General features: G+C 35.8%; 1 protein-coding gene across 1 annotated transcript; it reads right to left on the reverse strand.

Annotated features, from left to right (window-relative positions):
• Positions 1 to 15,874: 15,874 nt before the first annotated feature.
• On the reverse strand, positions 15,875 to 21,287 carry LOC119730571 (superoxide dismutase [Cu-Zn]-like). The gene is made up of 5 exons (XM_038203550.1): positions 21,083 to 21,287; positions 19,614 to 19,704; positions 18,239 to 18,308; positions 17,995 to 18,112; positions 15,875 to 16,841 (listed from the first exon to the last, which is right to left on the reverse strand). Exons 1-5 carry the CDS (start codon positions 21,149 to 21,151, stop codon positions 16,734 to 16,736), a joined length of 456 nt encoding a protein of 151 aa, XP_038059478.1. The 5' UTR covers positions 21,152 to 21,287; the 3' UTR covers positions 15,875 to 16,733.
• Between the last annotated feature and the right edge of the window lie 828 nt (positions 21,288 to 22,115).

Consider the following 22,115-nt stretch of genomic DNA (forward strand, 5'->3'; position numbering starts at 1 on the left):
TACGCAGAAATAATTTGATGAGGACAGGTACATTCAACATTTAGACTGCCATTATTTGGAAGATTTGTGCACAAATAATCAATATACAATTAAAATTAAACATGTTTTTCTCTGATTTTGACACAATTTCCGACGCATTGTTCCTGTCTAAGGGCAAATCTGTCCAGAAATCGAGTTGGAATGAGTTCTAGGGTCCTTAAGGCATCTTTCCTGGAGGTTTGGCGCAATTTCATTTTTTGGTCAAAAAATAAAAAAATTGCAAGGGGTAAGCCTTACATTTTTCATCAAATTTGGCCAAAAAATGACTTTTCTCCAAACGACGCAGAAATGACTTTTGATGCAAGGAGAGTAACATACAATATTCAAACTGCCATTATTTCGAAGATTTGGGCACAAATAATCGATTTCTTTGGAGAAAAATCATATTTTTCACTGATTTTGACCCAAATTTTCAACGCATTGTTCATGTCTAAGGGCACATCTGTCCACAAATCGAGTTGGAATGTATTCTAGGGTCCTTGGGGCATCTTTCCTGGAGGTTTGGCGCAATTTCATTTTTTTTGCCAAAAATGAAAAAATTACATTTTTCATCAAATTTGGCAAAAAAATGACTTTTCTCCAAACGACGCAGAAGTGACTTTTGATGCAAGGAGAGAAATATACAGTACTCAAAACTTACATTATTTCGAAGATTTGGGCACAAATAATCGATTTATTGAGAGAAAAATCATATTTTCACTGATTTTAACCCAAATTTTCGACGCACTGTTCATGTCTAAGGGCACATCAGTCCACAAATCGAGTTGCAATGTGTTCTAGGGTCCTGTAGGCTTCTTTCCTGGAGGTTTGGCGCAATTTCATTTGTTGGCCAAAAATAAAAAAATTGCAAGGGGTTTAACCCCTTGCAATTTTTTAAAATTTGGCTGAAAAATGAAATTAGGCCTTTGAAAAGGAAATATTACGTCGACAATTTGAGGTAAAATATTCAAATATATGAATTTTTACCCAATGATGTCTCAATTTTGGCCAACATTTAGCAAATTTTGCTGGTCTGAATATTAAATCATGGTCCCAGAGCATCCTTAAGCATTGCTGAGTAATTGGAGAAAATTCAATTTTTTTTGCCAAAATGGGGTCTATTAAACCCCTTACATTTTTTTTCAAATTTGGCCAAAAAATGAAATTTCTTGAAACTCTTTAGGAAGATGCCTCAGCGTCCCTAGAACACGTTTCCACTCCTACATTTGACAGATAGGCCTTTAAAAAGGAAATATTACGTCGTCAATTTGAGGTGAAATATGTCAAATATATGAATTTTTACCCAGTAATGTCACAATTTTGGCCAAAATTTAGCAAATTTTGCCGGTCTGTATATTAAATCATGCTCCCAAAGCATCTTTAAGCATTCCTGAGTATTTTGGAGAAAATTCATTATGTGGCCAAAATCGAGAAAAAAAGTAAGGCTAACCCCTTATATTTTTTTCAAATTTGGCCAAAAAATGAAATTTCTTGTAACTTGCTAGGAAGATACCTCAGGGTCCCTAGAACACGTTTCCATTCCCACATTGGACAGATAGGCCTTTAAAAAGGAAATATTACGTCCTCAATTTGAGGTGAAATAGGTCAAAAATATGAATTTTTACCCAGTAATGTCACAATTTTAGCAAAAATTTAGCAAATTTTGCCGGTCTGAATATAAATCATGGTCCCAGAGCATCCTTATGCATTGCTGAGTAATTTGGAGAAAATTCATTTTTTGGCCAAAATCGAAAAAAAAGTAAGGCGTTAGCCTTACTTTTTTTCAAATATGGCCAAAGAATGAAATTTCTTGAAACTCTTAGGAAGATGCCTCAGCGTCCCTAGAACACGTTTCCACTCCTACATTGGACAGATAGGCCTTTAAAAAGGAAATATTACGTCGTCAATTTGAGGTGAAATAGGTCAAATATATAAATTTTTACCCAATAATGTCACAATTTTGGCCAAAATTTAGCAAATTTTGCCGGTCTGAATATTAAATCATGGTCCGAGAGCATCCTTAAGAATTGCTGAGTAATTTGGAGAAAATTCTTTTTGGCCAAAATCGAGAAAAAAAAGAAGGCTAACCCCTTACATTTTTTTCAAATTTGGCCAAAAAATGAAATTTCTTGAAACTCTTAGGAAGATGCCTCAGGGTCCCTAAACACGTTTCCACTCCTACATTGGACAGATAAGGCTTTAAAAAGGAAATATTACGTCCTCAATTTGAGGTGAAATAGGTCAAATATATGAATTTTTACCCAGTAATGTCACAATTTTGGGCAAAATTTAGCAAATTTTCCCGGTCTGAATATTAAATCATGGTCCCAGAGCATCCTTAAGCATTGCTGAGTATTTTGGAGAAAATTCATTTTTTGGCCAAAATCGAAAAAAAAGTAAGGCTAACCCCTTATATTTTTTTCAAATTTGGCCAAAAAATGAAATTTCTTGAAACTCTTTAGGAAGATACCTCAGGGTCCCTAAACACGTTTCCACTCCCACATTGGACAGATAGGCCTTTAAAAAGGAAATATTACGTCCTCAATTTGAGGGGGAAATAGGTCAAAAATATTTGAATTTTACCCAGTAATGTCACAATTTTGGCCAAAATTTAGCAAATTTTGCCGGTCTGAATATTAATCATGGTCCCAGAGCATCCTTAAGCATTGCTGAGTAATTTGGAGAAAATTCATTTTTTGGCCAAAATCGAAAAAAAAGTAAGGCTAACCCCTTACATTTTTTTCAAATTGGCCAAAAAATGAAATTTCTTGAAACTTTAGGAAGATACCTCAGGGTCCCTAGAACACGTTTCCACTCCCACATTGGACAGATAGGCCCTTAAAAAGGAAATATTACGTCGTCAATTTGAGGTGAAATAGGTCAAAAATATGAATTTTACCCAGTAATGTCACAATTTTGGCCAAAATTTAGCAAATTTTGCCGGTCTGAATATTAAATCATGCTCCCAAAGCATCCTTAAGCATTGCTGAGTAATTCGGAGAAAATTCATTTTTTGGCCAAAATCGAGAAAAAAAGTAAGGCTAACCCCTTATATTTTTTTCAAATTTGGCCAAAAAATGAAATTTCTTGTAAGTTGCTAGGAAGAAACCTCAGGGTCCCTAAAACACGTTTCCACTCCCACATTGGACAGATAGGCCTTGAAAAAGGAAATATTACGTCCTCAATTTGAGGTGAAATAGGTCCAAAAAAATGAATTTTTACCAGTAATGTCACAATTTTGGCCAATATTTAGCAAATTTTCCGGTCTGAATATTAAATCATGGTCCCAGAGCATCCTTAAGCATTGCTGAGTATTTGGAAGAAAATTCATTTTTTGGCCAAAATCGAAAAAAAAGTAAGGCTAACCCCTTATATTTTTTTCAAATTTGGCCAAAAAATGAATTTTTTTGTAACTTGCTAGGAAGATACCTCAGGGTCCCTAAAACACGTTCCACTCCCACATTGACAGATAGCCCTTTAAAAAGGAAATATTACGTCCTCAATTTGACGTGAAATAGGTCAAAAATATGAATTTTACCCAGTAAAAATATGAATTTTTACCCAGTAATGTCACAATTTGGCCAAAATGTAGCAAATTTTGCCGGTCTGAATATTAAATCATGGTCCCAAAGCATCCTTAAGCATTGCTGAGTATTTGGGAGAAAATTCATTTTTTGGCCAAAATCGAAAAAAAAGTAAGGCTAACCCCTTACATTTTTTTCAAATATGGCCAAAAAATGAAATTTCTTGAAACTTTTAGGAAGAAACTCAGCGTCTGTAGAACAAGTTTCCACTCCTACATTGGACAGATAGGCCTTAAAAAGGAAATATTACGTCCTCAATTTGAGGTGAAATAGGTCAAAAAAAATGAATTTTTACCCAGTAATGTCACAATTTTGGCCAAAATGTAGCAAATTTTGCCGGTCTGAATATTAAATCATGGTCCCAGAGCATCCTTAAGCATTGTCTGAGTAATTTGGAGAAAATTCATTTTTTGGCCAAAATCGAAAAAAAAGTAAGGCTAACCCCTTACATTTTTTTCAAATACGTCCAAAAAATGAAATTTCTTGAAACTTGCTAGGAAGATGCCTCAGCGTCTGTAGAACACGTTTCCACTCCTACATTGGACAGATAGGCCCTTAAAAAGGAAATATTACGTCGTCAATTTGAGGTGAAATAGGTCCCAAAAAATTAATTTTTACCCAGTAATGTTACAATTTTGGCCAAAATTTAGCAAATTTTCCCGGTCTGAATATTAAATCATGGTCCCAGAGCATCCTTAAGCATTGCTGAGTATTGGAGAAAATTCATTTTTTGGCCAAAATCGAAAAAAAGTAAGGCTAACCCCTTATATTTTTTTCAAATTTGGCCAAAAAATGAAATTTCTTGTAAGTTGCTAGGAAGAACCTCAGGGTCCCTAAAACACGTTTCGACTCCCACATTGGACAGATAGGCCTTAAAAAGGAAATATTACGTCCTCAATTTGAGGTGAAATAGGTCAAAAATATGAATTTTTACCCAGTAATGTCACAATTTTGGCCAAAATTTAGCAAATTTTGCCGGTCTGAATATTAAATCATGCTCCCAAAGCATCCTTAAGCATTGCTGAGTAATTTGGAGAAAATTCATTTTTTGGCCAAAATCGAGAAAAAAAAGTAAGGCTAACCCCTTACATTTTTTTCAAATTTGGCCAAAAAATGAAATTTCTTGAAACTCTCTAGGAAGATGCCTCAGGGTCACTAGAACACGTTTCCACTCCTACATTGGACAGATAGGCCTTTAAAAAGGAAATATTACGTCGTCAATTTGAGGTGAAATAGGTCCAAAAAATGAATTTTTACCCAGTAATGTCACAATTTTGGCCAAAATTTAGCAAATTTTCCCGGTCTGAATATTAAATCATGGTCCCAGAGCATCCTTAAGCATTGCTGAGTATTTTGGAGAAAATTTATTTTTTGGCCAAAATCGAAAAAAAAGTAAGGCTAACCCCTATATTTCTTTCAAATTTGGCCAAAAAATGAAATTTTTTGAAACTTGCTAGTAAGATACCTCAGGGTCCCTAAAACACGTTTCCACCCCCACATTGACAGATAACCCTTTAAAAAGGAAATATTACGTCCTCAATTTGACGTGAAATAGGTCAAAAATATGAATTTTTACCCAGTAATGTCACAATTTTGGCCAAAATGTAGCAAATTTTGCCGGTCTGAATATTAAATCATGGTCCCAGAGCATCCTTAAGCATTGCTGAGTATTTTGGAGAAAATTCATTTTTTGGCCAAAATCGAAAAAAAAGTAAGGCTAACCCTTACATTTTTTTCAAATATGGCCAAAAAATGAAATTTCTTGAAACTCTTTAGGAAGATGCCTCAGCGTCTGTAGAACACGTTTCCACTCCTACATTGGACAGATAGGCCTTAAAAAGGAAATATTACGTCGTCAATTTAGGTGAAATAGGTCAAAAATATGAATTTTACCCAATAATGTCACAATTTTGGCCAAAATTAGCAAATTTTGCCGGTCTGAATATTAAATCATGCTCCCAAAGCATCCTTAAGCATTGCTGAGTAATTCGGAGAAAATTCATTTTTTGGCCAAAATCGAAAAAAAAGTAAGGCTAACCCCTTATATTTTTTTCAAATTTGGCCAAAAAATGAAATTTCTTGTAACTTGCTAGGAAGATACCTCAGGGTCCCTAGAACACGTTTCCACTCCCACATTGGACAGATAGGCCTTTAAAAAGGAAATATTACGTCCTCAATTTGAGGTGAAATAGGTCAAAAATATGAATTTTTACCCAGTAATGTCACAATTTTAGCAAAAATTTAGCAAATTTTGCCGGTCTGAATATTAAATCATGGTCCCAGAGCATCCTTAAGCATTGCTGAGTATTTTGGAGAAAATTCATTTTTTGGCCAAAATCGAGAAAAAAAGTAAGGCTAACCCCTAATTTTTTTCAAATTTGGCCAAAAAATGAAATTTCTTGAAACTCTCTAGGAAGATGCCTCAGGGTCCCTAGAACACGTTTCCACTCCCACATTGGACAGATAGGCCTTTAAAAAGGAAATATTACGTCGTCAATTTGAGGTAAAATAGGTCAAAAATACGAATTTTTACCCAGTAATGTCACAATTTTAGCAAAAATTTAGCAAATTTTGCCGGTCTGAATATTAAATCATGGTCCCAGAGCATCCTTAAGCATTGCTGAGTAATTCGGAGAAAATTCATTTTTTGGCCAAAATCGAGAAAAAAAGTAAGGCTAACCCCTTACATTTTTTTCAAATTTGGCCAAAAAATGAAATTTCTTGAAACTCTTTAGGAAGATGCCTCAGCGTCCCTAGAACACGTTTCCACTCCTACATTGGACAGAAAGGCCTTTAAAAAGGAAATATTACGTCGTCAATTGAGGTGAAATAGGTCAAAAATATGAATTTTACCCAATAATGTCACAATTTTGGCCAAAATTTAGCAAATTTTGCCGGTCTGAATTTTAAATCATGCTCCCAAAGCATCTTTAAGCATTGCTGAGTAATTTGGAGAAAATTCATATTTTTGCCAAAATCGAGAAAAAAAATTTTTCAAATTTGGCCAAAAAATGAAATTTGTTGAAACTCTCTAGGAAGATGCCTCAGGGTCCCTAGAACACGTTTCCACTCCTACATTGGACAGATAGGCCTTTAAAAAGGAAATATTACGTCGTCGATTTGAGGTGAAATAGGTCAAAAATATGAATTTTTACCAGTAATGTCACAATTTTGGCCAAAATTTAGCAAATTTCGCCGGTCTGAATATTAAATCATGCTCCCAAAGCATCCTTAAGCATTTCTGAGTAATTTGGAGAAAATTCATTTTTTGGCCAAAATCGAGAAGAAAAGTAAGGCTAACCCCTATATTTTTTTGAAATTTGGCCAAAAAATGAAATTTCTTGTAACTTGCTAGGAAGATACCTCAGGGTCCCTAGAACACGTTTCACTCCCACATTGGACAGATAGGCCTTTAAAAAGGAAATATTACGTCGTCAATTTGAGGTGAAATAGGTCAAAAATATGAATTTTACCCAATAATGTCACAATTTTGGCGAAAATTTAGCAAATTTTGCCGGTCTGAATATTAAATCATGCTCCCAAAGCATCTTTAAGCATTCCTGAGTATTTTGGAGAAAATTCATTTTTTGGCCAAAATCGAAAAAAAAAGTAAGGCTAACCCCTTACATTTTTTTCAAATTTGGCCAAAAAATGAAATTTCTTGTAACTTGCTAGGAAGATACCTCAGAGTACCTAAAACACGTTTCCACTCCCACATTAGACAGATAGGCCTTTAAAAAGGAAATATTACGTCCTCAATTTGAGGTGAAATAGGTCAAAAATATGAATTTTTACCCAGTAATGTCACAATTTTGGCCAAAATTTAGCAAATTTTGCCGGTCTGAGTATTAAATCATGGTCCCAGAGCATCCTTAAGCATTGCTGAGTAATTCGGAGAAAATTCATTTTTTGGCCAAAAGCGAGAAAAAAAGTAAGGCTAACCCCTTACATTTTTTTCAAATTTGGCCAAAAAATGAAATTTCTTGAAACTCTTTAGGAAGATGCCTCAGCGTCCCTAGAACACGTTTCCACTCCTACATTGGACAGATAGGCCCTTAAAAAGGAAATATTACGTCATCAATTTGAGGTAAAATAGGTCAAAAATATGAATTTTTACCCAGTAATGTCACAATTTTGGCCAAAATTAGCAAATTTTGCCGGTCTGAATATTAAATCATGATCCCAAGCATCTTTAAGCATTCCTGAGTATTTTGGAGAAAATTCATTTTTTGGCCAAAATCAAAAAAAAAATTAAGGCTAACCCCTTACATTTTTTTCAAATTTGGCCAAAAAATGAAATTTCTTGTAACTTGCTAGGAAGATACCTCAGAGTCCCTAGAACACGTTTCCACTCCCACATTGGACAGATAGGCCTTTAAAAAGGAAATATTACGTCCTCAATTTGAGGTGAAATAGGTCAAAAATATGAATTTTTACCCAGTAATGTCACAATTTTAGCAAAAATTTAGCAAATTTTGCCGGTCTGAATATTAAATCATGGTCCCAGAGCATCCTTAAGCATTGCTGAGTAATTCGGAGAAAATTCATTTTTTGGCCAAAATCGAAAAAAAAGTAAGGCTAACCCCTTACATTTTTTTCAAATTTGGCCAAAAAATGAAATTTCTTGAAACTCTTTAGGAAGATGCCTCAGCGTCCCTAGAACACGTTTCCACTCCTACATTGGACAGAAAGGCCCTTAAAAAGGAAATATTACGTCGTCAATTTGAGGTGAAATAGGTCAAAAATATGAATTTTACCCATAATGTCACAATTTTGGCCAAAATTTAGCAAATTTTGCCGGTCTGAATTTTAAATCATGCTCCCAAAGCATCTTTAAGCATTGCTGAGTAATTTGGAGAAAATTCATATTTTTGCCAAAATCGAGAAAAAAAGTAAGGCTGACCCCTTACATTATTTTCAAATTTGGCCAAAAAATGAAATTTGTTGAAACTCTCTAGGAAGATGCCTCAGGGTCCCTAGAACACGTTTCCACTCCACATTGGACAGATAGGCCTTTAAAAAGGAAATATTACGTCGTCGATTTGAGGTGAAATAGGTCAAAAATATGAATTTTTACCCAGTAATGTCACAATTTTGGCCAAAATTTAGCAAATTTCGCCGGTCTGAATATTAAATCATGCTCCCAAAGCATCCTTAAGCATTCCTGAGTATTTTGGAGAAAATTCATTTTTTGGCCAAAATCGAGAAAAAAGTAAGGCTAACCCCCTATATTGTTTTGAAATTTGGCCAAAAAATGAAATTTCTTGTAACTTGCTAGGAAGATACCTCAGGGTCCCTAGAACACGTTTCCACTCCCACATTGGACAGATAGGCCTTTAAAAAGGAAATATTACGTCGTCAATTTGAGGTGAAATAGGTCAAAAATATGAATTTTACCCAATAATGTCACAATTTTGGCGAAAATTTAGCAAATTTTGCCGGTCTGAATATTAAATCATGCTCCCAAAGCATCTTTAAGCATTCCTGAGTATTTTGGAGAAAATTCATTTTTTGGCCAAAATCGAAAAAAAAAGTAAGGCTAACCCCTTACATTTTTTTCGAATTTGGCCAAAAAATGAAATTTCTTGTAACTTGCTAGGAAGATACCTCAGAGTCCCTAAAACACGTTTCCACTCCCACATTAGACAGATAGGCCTTTAAAAAGGAAATATTACGTCCTCAATTTGAGGTGAAATAGGTCAAAAATATGAATTTTTACCCAGTAATGTCACAATTTTGGCCAAAATTTAGCAAATTTTGCCGGTCTGAGTATTAAATCATGGTCCCAGAGCATCCTTAAGCATTGCTGAGTAATTCGGAGAAAATTCATTTTTTGGCCAAAAGCGAAAAAAAAGTAAGGCTAACCCCTTACATTTTTTTCAAATTTGGCCAAAAAATGAAATTTGTTGAAACTCTCTAGGAAGATGCCTCAGGGTCCCTAGAACACGTTTCCACTCCTACATTGGACAGAAAGGCCTTTAAAAAGGAAATATTACGTCGTCGATTTGAGGTGAAATAGGTCAAAAATATGAATTTTTACCCAGTAATGTCACAATTTTGGGCAAAATTTAGCAAATTTCGCCGGTCTGAATATTAAATCATGCTCCCAAAGCATCTTTAAGCATTCCTGAGTATTTGGAGAAAATTCATTTTTTGGCCAAAATCGAAAAAAAAGTAAGGCTAACCCCTTACATTTTTTTCAAATTTGGCCAAAAAATGAAATTTCGTGTAACTTGCTAGGAAGATACCTCAGAGTCCCTAAAACACGTTTCCACTCCCACATTGGACAGATAGGCCTTTAAAAAGGAAATATTTCGTCCTCAATTTGAGGTGAAATAGGTCAAAAATATGAATTTTTACCCAGTAATGTCACAATTTTGGCCAAAATTTAGCAAATTTTGCCGGTCTCAATATTAAATCATGCTCCCAAAGCATCCTTAAGCAGTGCTGAGTAATTCGGAGAAAATTCATTTTTTGGCCAAAATCGAGAAAAAAAGTAAGGCTAACCCCTTCCTTTTTTTTCAAATTTGGCCAAAAAATGAAATTTCTTGAAACTCTCTAGGAAGATGCCTCAGGGTCCCTAGAACACGTTTCCACTCCCACATTGGACAGATAGGCATTTAAAAAGGAAATAATACGTCGTCAATTTGAGATGAAATACGTCAAAAAAAATGAATTTTTACCCAGTAATGTCACAATTTTGGCCAATATTTAGCAAATTTTCCCGGTGTGAATATTAAATCATGGTCCCAGAGCATCCTTAAGCATTGCTGAGTATTTTGGAGAAAATTCATTTTTTGGCCAAAATCGGAAAAAAAGTAAGGCTAACCCCTTATATTTTTTTCAAATTTGGCCAAAAAATGAAATTTCGTGTAACTTGCTAGGAAGATGCCTCAGGGTCCCTAGAACACGTTTCCACTCCCACATTGGACAGATAGGCCTTTAAAAAGGAAATATTACGTCGACAATTTGAGGTAAAATATGTCAAATATATGAATTTTTACCCAATAATGTCACAATTTTGGCCAAAATTTAGCAAATTTCGCCGGTCTGAATGTTAAATCATGCTCCCAAAGCATCCTTAAGCATTGCTGAGTAATTTGGAGAAAATTCATTTTTTGGCCAAAATTGAAAAAAAAGTAAGGCTAACCCCTTACATTTTTTTCAAATATGGCAAAAAAACGAAATTTCTTGAAACTCTTTAGGAAGATGCCTCAGCGTCCCTAGAACACGTTTCCACTCCTACATTGAACAGATAGGCCCTTAAAAAGGAAATATTACGTCGTCAATTTGAGGTGAAATAGGTCAAAAATATGAATTTTACCCAATAATGTCACAATTTTGGCGAAAATTTAGCAAATTTTGCCGGTCTGAATATTAAATCATGCTCCCAAAGCATCTTTAAGCATTCCTGAGTATTTTGGAGAAAATTCATTTTTTGGCCAAAATCGAAAAAAAAGTAAGGCTAACCCCTTACATTTTTTTCAAATTTGGCCAAAAAATGAAATTTCTTGTAACTTGCTAGGAAGATACCTCAGAGTCCCTAGAACACGTTTCCACTCCCACATTGGACAGATAGGCCTTTAAAAAGGAAATATGACGTCGTCAATTTGAGGTGAAATAGGTCCAAAATATGAATTTTTACCCAGTAATGTCACAATTTTGGCCAAAATGTAGCAAATTTTGCCGGTCTGAATATTAAATCATGGTTCCAGAGCATCCTTAAGCATTGCTGAGTAATTCGGAGAAAATTCATTTTTTGGCCAAAATCAAAAAAAAGTAAGTCTAACCCCTTACATTTTTTTCAAATTTGGCAAAAAAATGAAATTTCTTGAAACTCTCTAGGAAGATGCCTCAGGGTCCCTAGAACACGTTTCCACTCCTACATTGGACAGAAAGGCCTTTAAAAAGGAAATATTACGTCGTCAATTTGAGGTGAAATAGGTCAAATATATGAATTTTTACCCAGTAATGTCACAATTTTGGCCAAAATTTAGCAAATTTTGCCGGTCTGAATATTAAATCATGCTCCCAAAGCATCTTTAAGCATTCCTGAGTATTTTGGAGAAAATTCATTTTTTTGGCAAAAATCGAAAAAAAAGTAAGGCTAACCCCTTACATTTTTTTCAAATTTGGCCAAAAAATGAAATTTCTTGTAACTTGCTAGGAAGATACCTCAGAGTCCCTAAAACACGTTTCCACTCCCACATTGGACAGATAGGCCTTTAAAAAGGAAATATTACGTCCTCAATTTGAGGTGAAATAGGTCAAAAATATGAATTTTTACCCAGTAATGTCACAATTTTGGCCAAAATTTAGCAAATTTTGCCGGTCTGAATATTAAATCATGGTCCAAGAGCATCCTTAAGCATTGCTGAGTAATTTGGAAAAAATTCATTTTTTGGCCAAAATCGAAAAAAAAAGTAAGGCTAACCCCTTATATTTTTTTCAAATATGGCCAAAAAATGAAATTTCTTGAAACTCTTTAGGAAGATGCCTCAGCGTCCCTAGAACACGTTTCCACTCCTACATTGGACAGATAGGCGTTTAAAAAGGAAATATTACGTCGACAATTTGAGGTAAAATATGTCAAATATATGAATTTTTACCCAATAATGTCACAATTTTGGCCAAAATTTAGCAAATTTCGCCGGTCTGAATATTAAATCATGCTCCCAAAGCATCCTTAAGCATTGCTGAGTAATTTGGAGAAAATTCATTTTTTGGCCAAAATCGAGAAAAAAAGTAAGGCTAACCCCTTACATTTTTTTCAAATTTGGCCAAAAAATGAAATTTCTTGAAACTCTTTAGGAAGATGCCTCAGCGTCCCTAGAACACGTTTCCACTCCTACATTGGACAGATAGGCCTTTAAAAAGGAAATATTACGTCGTCGATTTGAGGTGAAATAGGTCAAATATATGAATTTTTACCCAGTAATGTCACAATTTTGGCCAAAATTTAGCAAATTTCGCCGGTCTGAATATTAAATCATGCTCCCAAAGCATCTTTAAGCATTGCTGAGTATTTTGGAGAAAATTCATTTTTTGGCCAAAATCGAGAAGAAAAGTAAGGCTAACCCCCTATATTGTTTTGAAATTTGGCCAAAAAATGAAATTTCTTGTAACTTGCTAGGAAGATACCTCAGGGTCACTAGAACACGTTTCCACTCCCACATTGGACAGATAGGCCTTTAAAAAGGAAATATTACGTCCTCAATTTGCGGTGAAATAGGTCAAAAATATGAATTTTTACCCAGTAATGTCACAATTTTGGCCAATATTTAGCAAATTTTGCCGGTCTGAATATTAAATCATAGTTCCAGAGCATCCTTAAGCATTGCTGAGTAATTCGGAGAAAATTCATTTTTTGGCCAAAAGCGAGAAAAAAAGTAAGGCTAACCCCTTACATTTTTTTCAAATTTGGCCAAAAAATGAAATTTCTTGAAACTCTTTAGGAAGATGCCTCAGCGTCCCTAGAACACGTTTCCACTCCTACATTGGACAGATAGGCCCTTAAAAAGGAAATATTACGTCATCAATTTGAGGTAAAATATGTAAAATATATGAATTTTTACCCAATAATGTCACAATTTTGGCCAAAATTTAGCAAATTTCGCCGGTCTGAATATTAAATCATGCTCCCAAAGCATCCTTAAGCATTGCTGAGTAATTTGGAGAAAATTCATTTTTTGGCCAAAATCGAGAAAAAAAGTAAGGCTAACCCCTTACATTTTTTTCAAATTTGGCCAAAAAATGAAATTTGTTGAAACTCTCTAGGAAGATGCCTCAGGGTCCCTAGAACACGTTTCCACTCCTACATTGGACAGATAGGCCTTTAAAAAGGAAATATTACGTCGTCGATTTGAGGTGAAATAGGTCAAAAATATGAATTTTTACCCAGTAATGTCACAATTTTGGGCAAAATTTAGCAAATTTCGCCGGTCTGAATATTAAATCATGCTCCCAAAGCATCCTTAAGCATTCCTGAGTATTTTGGAGAAAATTCATTTTTTGGCCAAAATCGAGAAGAAAAGTAAGGCTAACCCCCTATATTGTTTTGAAATTTGGCCAAAAAATGAAATTTCTTGTAACTTGCTAGGAAGATACCTCAGGGTCCCTAGAACACGTTTCCACTCCCACATTGGACAGATAGGCCTTTAAAAAGGAAATATTACGTCCTCAATTTGCGGTGAAATAGGTCAAAAATATGAATTTTTACCCAGTAATGTCACAATTTTGGCCAAAATGTAGCAAATTTTGCCGGTCTGAATATTAAATCATGGTTCCAGAGCATCCTTAAGCATTGCTGAGTAATTCGGAGAAAATTCATTTTTTGGCCAAAAGCGAGAAAAAAAGTAAGGCTAACCCCTTACATTTTTTTTCAAATTTGGCCAAAAAATGAAATTTCTTGTAACTTGCTAGGAAGATACCTCAGGGTCCCTAGAACACGTTTCCACTCCCACATTAGACAGATAGGCCTTTAAAAAGGAAATATTACGTCCTCAATTTTAGGTGAAATAGGTCAAAAATATGAATTTTACCCAATAATGTCACAATTTTGGCCAAAATTTAGCAAATTTTGCCGGTCTGAATATTAAATCATGGTTCCAGAGCATCCTTAAGCATTGCTGAGTAATTCGGAGAAAATTCATTTTTTGGCCAAAATCGAGAAAAAAAGTAAGGCTAACCCCTTACATTTTTTTCAAATTTGGCCCAAAAATGAAATTTCTTGAAACTCTCTAGGAAGATGCCTCAGGGTCCCTAGAACACGTTTCCACTCCTACATTGGACAGAAAGGCCTTTAAAAAGGAAATATTACGTCGTCGATTTGAGGTGAAATAGGTCAAATATATGAATTTTTACCCAGTAATGTCACAATTTTGGCCAAAATTTAGCAAATTTTGCCGGTCTGAATATTAAATCATGCTCCCAAAGCATCCTTTAGCATTGCTGATTAATTTGGAGAAAATTCATTTTTTGGCAAAAATCGAAAAAAAAGTAAGTCTTACCCCTTACATTTTTTTCATATTTGGCTGCATTGGACAGATTGGGCATTGAATATTAAATCATGCTCCCAAAGCATCCTTAAGCATTTCTGAGTAATTTGGAGAAAATTCATTTTTTGGCCAAAATCGAGAAAAAAAGAAAGGCTAACCCCTTATATTTTTTTCAAATTTGGCAAAAAAATGACTTTTCTCCAAACGACGCAAAAATGACTTTTGATGCAAGGAGAGTAACATACAGTACTCAAACTGCCATTATTTCGAAGATTTGGGCACAAATAATCGATTTATTGAGAGAAAAATCATATTTTTCACTGATTTTGACCCAAATTTTCGACGCATTGTTCATGTCTAAAGGCAAATCTATCCACAAATCGAGTTGGAATGTGTTCTAGGGTCCTTTAGGCATCTTTCCTGGAGGTTTGACGCAATTTCATTTTTTTGCCAAAAATGAAAAAATTACATTTTTCATCAAATTTGGCCAAAAAATGACTTTTCTCCAAACGACGCAGAAGTGACTTTTGATGCAAGGAGAGAAATATACAGTACTCAAAACTGCCATCATTTCGAAGATTTGGGCACAAATAATCGATTTATTGAGAGAAAAATCATATTTTTTACTGATTTTGACCCAAATTTTCGACGCATTGTTCATGTCTAAGGGCACATCTGTCCACAAATCGAGTTGGAATGTGTTCTAGGGTCCTTGAGGCATCTGTCCTGGAGGTTTGGCGCAATTTCATTTTTTGGCCAAAAATGAAAAAAAATACAAGGGGTTAGCCTTACATTTTACATCAAATTTAGCCAAAAAATGACTTTTCTCCAAACGACGCAGAAATGACTTTTGATGCAAGGAGAGTAACATACAGTACTCAAACAGCCATTATTTCAAAGATTTGGGCACAAATAATCGATTTATTGAGAAAAATCATATTTTTTCACTGATTTTGACCCCAATTTTTTACGCATTGTTCATGTCTAAGGGCACATCTGTCCACAAATCGAGTTGGAATGTGTGGGTCCTTTAGGCATCTTTCCTGGAGGTTTGGCGCAATTTCATTTTTTGGCCAAAAATGAAAAAAAACTGCAAAAGGGTTAGTTAACCTTACATTTTTCATCTAATTTTGCAATCATTTCGAATATTTGGTCACAAATAATCGATTTATTGAGTAAAAAAAATTTTTTTTTCAATGATTTTGACCAATATTGTCCACACTTTCCACAGGACAGTAGCACGCTTGAAATTAAAGTGAAAAAAAACAAACAATAGACTTTCTCAATGTTACCTCACTTTTAATAACAAAAAATCACTTCTATGAAATGGACATCGATAAAGGATTTCTTCATAAGACATAATTTTCTGACGTTCTTAGAACATAGCAGTTTTGAACTACTTTTTGAGGCTAAAGAATGGCATGTACACATTAATCCTGTTTGTATAATGGTTAAATTTGAAACCATGAACATGAGGATGACGTCTTCTTGGATAATACAAAATTAAATTGAAGTTTTATCAAGTTTGTTTGGTCATTGTGACAAGATTGAAACACTATCAGTATTTTTACTCCTTCTGTATGTACTCTAACAAAGACAATTGTGCTTTTTCAAAATAATTAGAAATGCAAATAGCCTCAATCATTGCAACTGAAGCAAACTTATTCGTGGCAATTGTATAGGTGTCTGCTACCTGTATCAAGATGAAAGAATACTACAAAATATTCTAATCTCTTGAGAGTTTGACTTGAGAGTCTGTAATTTCCTTCACCTACACTTGATGTTGAAAACATGGAAAGAAAAAACTAAGAGTTACGGTACAGAACTTTTAATTTTATCACCAAATGGGATTGGGCACACTAAAACATAATTATATTCAAACACATCCAAAATTGCTGCAAGATGATCTTATTCCTCAGGCAACCTGAAATGTTCTTCAACTACACTTTATGTGGGAATATTACGAGAAAACGATACAAAAGTAATCACCACACATGGATTACATACAAAAGCATGATCACTGTATTCAAACAAATCCCACAACCAGGGGTACACACAGATGATTATACTATACGAAGATGGGCAGGATTTCGCACCGACGTTCGCAGGACGTGGAACGGTCCGAGGGCGCTGTTTACTTGCCGATGCCAATGACACCGCAAGACAGACGGCCCCCGGCATTACCGGTGGTCAAGCTCAGCTCATGGCCCCCCTTGCCTAGATCGTCAACGTCGGCGTGCACCTAAGACAAAGCAAGGAGGGTGAACAGGTTTTTTGTTATATAATAATATATTATCTGCTACACCAGGCTTACAATAGAATTTTTCTCTACAATGTGAATACCTCTTTGTATACATTGATATAATCAGGTGAAAATGAAGTCATCAAATCTCCTAAAAAGTCCATTTCATTTCATTTATTGTACTACGGCCGTCCCCGATAGCTCTTGTTCAAATAACGTCATTTCCTATGACTAGCCATCGGCTACTTTGTATTTCGAACACATTTCAAGCAACAAGCGTGCGTGTTTGGAACATTTTCAACACTGCGCAATGCGTGCTACATTGTGTAATTTATGCAGATGCAGTTCTCCTACAGAGATGGCCGTCACTGAATGAGACCTATATGTGATGGATCAAGCTAAATGAGTCGTTTGTCGGGAACTTTCATTTTGTAACAGGCCAAAATAGGCCACTTCATCACATCACTTCATCACATCTCTTGGTGTTCCGACTTCCATAATCTTTGAACTAAAGATGGTACCAGCATGCGTTTTTCACAGCAGTGATGCTGAAATTGTGCTCTTTTCAAATCTGTAAAAAAAAATTGACCAGGGTCGACAAACGACTCACTTAGCTCGATCGCATCACATATACAGTATACTCGAGTATTGAAAATGGGACAACCCAACAAAACTAGAACATACACACACGACCCTGATGTTATTTTACCCCAAAGTTGCGGTGCTTTGTCAGGTGCCACTTTTTTTGTTGAAATAATTCATTGTTCACATCCTTTTAGCTTGTTAAAGCCTGTGACAGTTATAAACACTTATTGCGAAACACTCCAGGACCCCATATCGATCACCGCATGCCAATTTTAACTGGCGCACTCTTCAAGCAACTTTTGACCAGCGCAGCACACAGTTGCAGCTGGAAGTTTCAAATATCCAAATATTTGGTCAAATGCAGTTTTTTGGTAAGCTCTTGGATAGCATTGAAAAATATTTGTATAAAGCTTTATGAAATTACATTCAACATCATTCATGCATAACAGTGACTTATTATCAAATTGTTTAGATTTTCTTTTATATAAAGGTCACCTTACAGCATTTGTGTAAAAAAAAAATCAACAAATTTAAGCCCATTTTCAGCTGGGATTATCTGAGGACTTACCACCATAGCGCGTCCAATGATGGAGTTAGGGCCAGTCAGCGTGATTATCTTATCAGTGATGTCGACGTTGACTTTGCCATCCGCGCCGGCTTCCACGTTGCCCAAATCTCCAACATGCCTGGACAAAAGTTTTATAAAAATAACACCGAATTGAACCAACGTGCCATGTGATGCCGTCATTCAAATTCTCTTACTTGGAATTCAAAACTTAAATTTTTAAAAAAATTTTTAAATTTTTTTTTACCTGACTTCATCCTCAGGAGCCCCATGGACCTTGCCGAAGGGGTTGAAGTGGGAGCCAGTGCTGGTACAGCCTAAAAAAACAAATATTATTCCATGCTAACATTTTGGTTTTTACAGGAACAAAGAATACAGTCACTGAATACTTGGTTTTATATAGAAGAAGAGGTACATTTATAAATTCTTAAGAGACTTAAAGGGAAAATACAACATTTGCAAACATCAAAAAATAAAACTACCAAATCGTTTTGAAATACCTTGCTGGACTGTTAGTGAATGACAGTGTAAAGCATCCTGTAAAATCACGGCACCTGGTATACTGTCATTTTCAAGAAAAGTGGTATTTTTGTATCAATTTCCAACGCTGATCGGCCGATCAGCGTTGGAAACAACTGGCTTTTTTTCAAATACTGGCCCCAATTGACCATCGCACTTGTTTGCAATCGATTACAAACCTATGAACGGGTACGAGCCAGCTAGACTGGTTCCCTGACCTTACAATTCCCCAATGTATGTAAACTGCTCTGTTTCTTCTTATATGGAGTCAGGGAACCAGACTACAGGAAAATGATCGTTTTTTTTTGGTTTTTATAGCATTTTCGAACCCAAAACCTCAAAAAAGTCAGTGTAACTATATCTGCTATATATTTCCAACCCCCCAATTCCATCCATTTCTGAAAATTACAGCAAAAGCAAATGATGTATATTCCCTTTAAGCGTATCCAGTAGTAGAACTTAAAAACAAATCTTGACAAGGATAAATTGCAAGTCTTGGCACAATGTAGTGAGAAACTGGTTTATGTTTTTACATGGCCTAATACTGCTCCACAGTCGAACAAGTGGTGAAAGGCAACCTCGTTCCCAGGGTGTTGAGCAGTACGCGCCCACCACTACCTGCTCTCTCACCCTGGTATTGGATCATTTGCATGTGCAAGATTTTTTAACACTTATGCAAATGAGGAATAGTCTGGTGCCTGCATGTACGTTACATTAGCGTTTGTTTTGGTATAAGGTGTCTGGGGTAAAAACAGCATCAATTTGTCGCGCCGTGAGTTAATATGATACAATCTGGCCCGCCAATATACAGTTGTTAGTTTCACATTGCATATTAATATGAGCAAATTGGAAAGGAAAGGAGTATTATTGAGAAGGTGTGGACGTTATAATTACAATGATCGTGAAAACATGTAATGCACATTGGAAATAACAACACCAACTTCACCATATAAATCCATTACAAGCAAATTGCGGTATCGAATCAGGATACAGGAAGAAAGTTTCCTATCCAGGGCTTACTATTGGAAACGAGGTTGGAAATAAAGTAAGCACTGGGGACGAGGTTGGGTGAAAGGGGAATATTGAATAGATGACAAAAGTACCTCCAGTGTAGTCCCCAAACTCATGGACATGAAATCCATGTTTGCCTGGAGTCAGTCCGGTCACCTCACCCGTCACTTTGACGCTATCACCCTGGAACAAGAAAAAAAGGGAAGGGGCAGTCAGCATGCAGTATTATTCCTAGGTAATTGTATACAATCTTAGGTAGGGTGGAACGGAAGTTGACATGGTTGAGGTAAAGATTTTAATTTTGTAATACTGAATTGGCAATATTTTATGTTGCAAGCCTAAATTGAAATGCTTTCTTTTCTTTTGAAGTACACATTTGTTGCACTTGATTGGACGGGTCCATTCAGGATACAAAACAAAAAATGCAAAACATACTCATCATGTACATGGTGTCCGAATATATGCTGCATGCATGCTTTGCCTTGCATGCTTTTGAGGTCAAGTTTACAATAAAATACTGTCTCTAAGTCTATTGTGACACCATTAAAAATTGTGTGCACAAAAAATCTAGGCCTAGGCCTATTTAAACAAATTCTGAGATGGCCTATTTTTTTATTTTTCGACAATTTTTGCCTCAAGGCTCAATACATCTTTTCTGCCACACTTGAAATGAATGACAATCTAGAGGTTTAGCCCCATAAATGTGGCCTATTTACTGGACTGCCTCCGTAAACATAGGCCACACATCCACATGTACAAAAATCGTGTCGACTTTGCCAATTTTGATTTTCACATTTAGGCTTAGTTTGTAGGTTTTTTTTGCTTTAGAAGCATACTCACCCTCTTTATAGGCTAATCATAAAGTGCTGCCTTTTTCAGATGTATATTTTTCGTGAAATTTCCAGATTCATTTTTACACGTTTGCGTATCAAAATTTCAACATGAAATTTCACAAAAACTAGACATCTGAAAAAGGCAGCACTTTCTGACTAGCCTATAAAGAGGGTGAGTATGCTTCTAAAGCAAAAAAAAACTACAAACTAAGCCTAAATGTGAAAATCAAAATTTGGCAAAGTCGACACGATTTTTGTATATGTGGATGTGTGGCCTATGTTTACGGAGGCAGTCCAGTAAATAGGCCACATTTATGGGGCTATGCCTTGCATGCTTTTGAGGTCAAGTTTACAATAACATACTGTCTGTAAGTCTATTGTGACACCATTAAAAATTATGTGCACAAAAAAAAATGGTCATGCTGCTTGCTCAGGTCTAAAAAATTCTAAGCCTAGGCTTAGTGTTTTTTTCAGTAAATGCTTCAATATTGTCCATGCTATAATTTGACATTTTAGGCAGATTATCGCATTCTGATGGCTGACAGGGGTCATTGCAGGGCAAAATTTGTGATGTTCATGTATGGAATTCTTTCCCTGCATTCTTTCCCAATTCGGACATAGGCATACCGGCCAGAATTCAATTAGGCCTACATGTTCAATTCAAGGGCAAATTTGGCGTCAAATTTCCAGCTCTAAATACAAATAAACAAACACCCAAAATCACTTACGACTTGCTCAAAAGCAAGCTTGCCGTTCACTGTCTCTCCATGAAGCATGCACACTGCCTTGACGGACATTTTGAGAGGTGAATTCAGCTACTTTGTGAGACAGAAAGTAGACAAATGAAGCTCAGTTTCTGCAGAATCACGCAAGGGAGAATAGGTGAATGAACTTTAACACGCCGCCTGCAAAGTTGTACGGAAGCTCTGTTTTCCTTCCTCCATGAAAAGTCGAATTGCTCAGACAAAAACCGACAAAGCTTAGGCAAAACATTTCCAGAAAAAAAAGAGTTTTCCACGTATCTGTACGAATATGTTTTCAAATCATCTAGATCTCCCCTGGTGAAGATATAACATTATCAACCCGGATAATCTATTACGGTTGCATCATGGTTAGTACAGGCCTCCGTGGTATGGGTAAGCGCGTTTAGCGCCCTCGTGTGGTGAAACGTGGTTCTTTGTGATGCTCGTCGTATGTGAAAGATCGATGCGGACTTCCACCGCTCGGACCCGGGTTCGAATCCCACCTGAACAATATTAACTGGATTAATGGGTAGTCAGCCCCTGACTCATTGACTAATTCCGTAGGTTTTCCTCCCACCACTTAATGTGTAGTTTCCTTCCACATCTTCTACCAAGGGATCCCGCATGCCGCGCATGGGAAAAAAGTATTCCATCATGTATACTGGCGCTTTCGGTTGGATGTTGTCGATGTCCAAATAAATATAATACAATAAATGTATTTGTCATATTTTTTCCAAAAAAGTCTTGAATATAGGCCTACATCTTCCGCATCAACTTGTACATTTTGGTGTATCCAATTTTTGTTTGCATGCTTTTCTATAAAAAAAAAAGGAAGCTATAAACACGAAACTTAAATTTAACATGTTCACGTGAAAAAAATAAAGGTCAAATAGGTATTTACACTAATATAGCCAACCCTAAGATGGAAGTTAATGCTAGGTCGCACAGATTTTGGCCGCACAGATTTTGGCCGCGAGGAACTTGGACTTAACAGACGGACGCAGACGGCTTGTTTCAA

This window comes from Patiria miniata, unplaced genomic scaffold (genome assembly GCF_015706575.1).
Source record: "Patiria miniata isolate m_02_andy unplaced genomic scaffold, ASM1570657v1 HiC_scaffold_22, whole genome shotgun sequence".
Taxonomy (NCBI): Eukaryota; Metazoa; Echinodermata; class Asteroidea; order Valvatida; family Asterinidae; genus Patiria; species Patiria miniata.

Coding starts and splice junctions, on each gene's coding strand:
- LOC119730571 (XM_038203550.1), bottom strand. CDS start 21,151: ATGTCCGTCAAGGCAGTGTGCATGCTTCATGGAGAGACAGTGAACGGC. Junction 19,705..21,082: donor AGCTTGCTTTTGAGCAAGTC/GTAAGTGATTTT, acceptor TTCTTGTTCCAG/GGTGATAGCGTCAAAGTGAC. Junction 18,309..19,613: donor GTTTGGGGACTACACTGGAG/GTACTTTTGTCA, acceptor TTGTTTTTTTAG/GCTGTACCAGCACTGGCTCC.